Below are 2,844 nucleotides of genomic sequence, written 5' to 3' on the forward strand. Positions count from 1 at the left end.
TCCGAGAAATTTCAGCTCAGACAATAATTAATGAGTGATTAATAGTTGTAAACAGGCACATGATCACAAGAAATGCTATTGATGCTAGATGCACATGTGAAGCACATATTTCTCATAGTGGCAATAATCTCACACTTTTACTACCCCTAGTCTATCGTGGATAGAAATATGGTTGTAATAAGATTCTTTTGTGAAAAAGCCATAGAATGTAGAGCTGTGTACCTGGGGATCATGAGTTCAAATCCTGTCTGAAATGCTTGCAATGTTCTTTAGTAAAAAAATAAAATAAAATAAAAAGATCATCTCCACTACATGGGTGTCTAAGATTTAATATTTCATGTGACTCTGGGCAAGGGTATAACTATGGCATATAAAACTGTGAAAAACAGAGAAAGGGGGAAAAATAACATTTTGCAGGTATGTCTCGCACTCAAAATTAAGAGAGAACACGTGTATTATACATGACAGTTCAATAGCATTCTGAATCTGAAACACAAATTGCACTAACAGTCTAAACTCGGGCAAATGCACCCTAATGATAGGAATGTGGAATGGAATTACCAACTTTATGGTGAATAGCTCACTAATAACTTTCATTCCTTCAGAGGATCTACCTCTTAATGTACTATATTATTACTACCTAGTTATATTATTACATTAAATTGTTTTATCAAATCTCATCCATATAATCTTAGAATTGCACAGTTCCATAAAACCTTTAACAATGAGAAGGGCTAGAAAACTGTATATCCCTAAAGGTTTTGTCAGCTATTTTAAGTTTTCATGTAAGCTTTCAGCTCAACATGTTTTTATTTCTGTTAGATTGCAGAGGTTTGAGTGTTAGGCTGTTTGTTTTATCTGAGTGTTTGGCTATTGGATTTCTTTCCAGTTTCAGGTTATCCCCTTGAGCCATGTTAGTTTACGGACTGAAAGTGTGTGCCCTGCTACACTGGGCTATATCATTGATTAACAGAGGCAGACCATATTTTATGACTCTCACACCAGGGGTGCCTGAAAAGTCACGCTCTGTGAGGTCAGGGGAAATTTATGAAATTTATTTGAGATCATAAATCTGAAACTTACACATTAACTACGGAGACCTTTGGTCCGTTACCTGCCCAGCCAATCACCTGCTGTTATGATTCTGAAGTAAACACTTTAAAAGGAGAGGAAGAAGCAGAGCACAAGGCATAGACTGAGCAAGGTCACAAACAGGAAGACAAGACACAAAGCTATATCAAAAGCGAACCACTCACAGAAGAAGATGAAGCCGATGCTGTCTATCACGACCCTGCTTGTAGCTCTCGCTCTGGTCACCGAAGCCGTCCAAGTGGAAGTATGTAACTGTTCCCTGGGATTTATTTTCTAGATCGTGGTATTATCACAAAGTCTGGCTGGGTTCTGAAAGGTGGATCAAGTCAAAATTTGGGCTTCAGAAAATGTTTCCGACGTAGATGAATTTGCAATGTATAATGTTCAAGTTTTAACTCAATTCATGCCACGTGCCTAATTATCACTTGTTCAGTATTCATCCATAGTGTGTGTGTGTGCACTCCAAAAAAGGGCAATGACATCATATCTTTGGCTACCAGTTAGGATGCCCTGTGTATGTGTACTTAATGCAAACAATATTGTTTTCTAATTTTTGTCTCTTTCTCTCTGTTTCCAGGAAGGAGGCTTCAGCTTCCCACTTGATGCAGTGAAAAAACTCGAAGAGCTCATGGGGGTTGACATGACAGTGAAACAGAGCCCTCGCCTGGCAAAGACCAGTACTACGGCCGTCTGTACCAACCCAGGCCTGCCAGCTGTGTTCTTGCCCCTCTGCAAGAGCAAAGGAGCGGCCAATTCTTTCTTCAGACTGGGTAAGCTAAGGGAAGAAATTCAGGAGAAGGGGGGGTGGGGGGAGGACCTGTGATTGTGTGTTCAGCTCCATGTTGGTGAAGGGGGGGCATTGCAGACGTACATGTACATTGCAGAAGTGAAAATAATACAAACTTATTAATTTGATATGCTAATGTGTATTATCCATGAAAAATAAAAACTTCCAGAACCCAGCATCATTGCTCATGATAGGTGTGTTTGTATGCAGGTTCATGGGTGTGTGTGTCATTTATGTGAGATCTGATGAAATGTGACCTCCTGCTCATGTCTCTGTATTCCCAGGTTTTGTGGCAGCCCGAGCAGACCTCTGTGAAATCTGTGCATTCGCTGCCTGCACTGGGTGCCTCTGAAAGTCCTGATCCTGACTGACTGTCACACCCTCCCCCGAGTTTTCATTTCTCCGTTCTTTAAATTAATTTTTAAATTAGCGCACAATTATCTGAGATTTCCTGATAAAATAGGGAGAAAATATATGCTTTTTGTTTTTCCTTGTTCATTTTTTAATATCATTTATTAAACATTTGTTTGAATTTGTATTGTTTTATGTTTAATTTAATACTCCTATACAAAATCCAACCTTTTACATTGGAATAATGTGCTGAACGTGCAAAAGAAATGTTTTTTTATTTCTATTTTTCTATTGTACTGTTACTTTGGCTGAATTTAGCCATTATATGCTATTTAATGGTTCTTAATTTTGTGTTGTTATCATTGGCTTCCAGAGGCCCAAAAGGTAGCTACTTTATATTTAAAATAGCCTTTTTTTTATATTTTTGTAAATACAGTATTAGTATTGGGGCCTGTTTTAACTTGGTACAATGCTGTTTCTTGGTTCTTCGTCATTTTAATAAAATGCTTTAAAAAAGTTGAGTATCTATGTGTGTTATTTTTTAAATATGTTGTTAAAAAGACAAGTGGAGAAGCACATTTACATTAACTTTAAATCTGGATGAAAAAAAAATC

General features: G+C 37.6%; 1 protein-coding gene across 1 annotated transcript; it reads left to right on the top strand.

The window, feature by feature from the left end:
- The first annotated feature begins 1,177 nt into the window (after window positions 1-1,177).
- LOC135237724 (guanylin-like) lies at window positions 1,178-2,415 on the top strand. The gene is made up of 3 exons (XM_064305098.1): window positions 1,178-1,336; window positions 1,670-1,862; window positions 2,164-2,415. The coding sequence occupies exons 1-3, from the start codon at window positions 1,265-1,267 to the stop codon at window positions 2,229-2,231; spliced, it is 333 nt and encodes a 110-aa protein (XP_064161168.1). The 5' UTR covers window positions 1,178-1,264; the 3' UTR covers window positions 2,232-2,415.
- The last annotated feature ends 429 nt before the right edge of the window (window positions 2,416-2,844 follow it).

This window comes from Anguilla rostrata, chromosome 13 (genome assembly GCF_018555375.3).
Source record: "Anguilla rostrata isolate EN2019 chromosome 13, ASM1855537v3, whole genome shotgun sequence".
NCBI classification, from domain to species: Eukaryota; Metazoa; Chordata; class Actinopteri; order Anguilliformes; family Anguillidae; genus Anguilla; species Anguilla rostrata.

What these genes read in the sequence shown, in the direction of transcription:
- LOC135237724 (XM_064305098.1), top strand. Translation starts at nt 1,265, where the DNA reads ATGAAGCCGATGCTGTCTATCACGACCCTGCTTGTAGCTCTCGCTCTG. An exon ending in CCGAAGCCGTCCAAGTGGAA is followed by an intron (nt 1,337 to 1,669) that starts GTATGTAACTGT and finishes CTCTGTTTCCAG; the next exon opens with GAAGGAGGCTTCAGCTTCCC. An exon ending in CAATTCTTTCTTCAGACTGG is followed by an intron (nt 1,863 to 2,163) that starts GTAAGCTAAGGG and finishes CTGTATTCCCAG; the next exon opens with GTTTTGTGGCAGCCCGAGCA.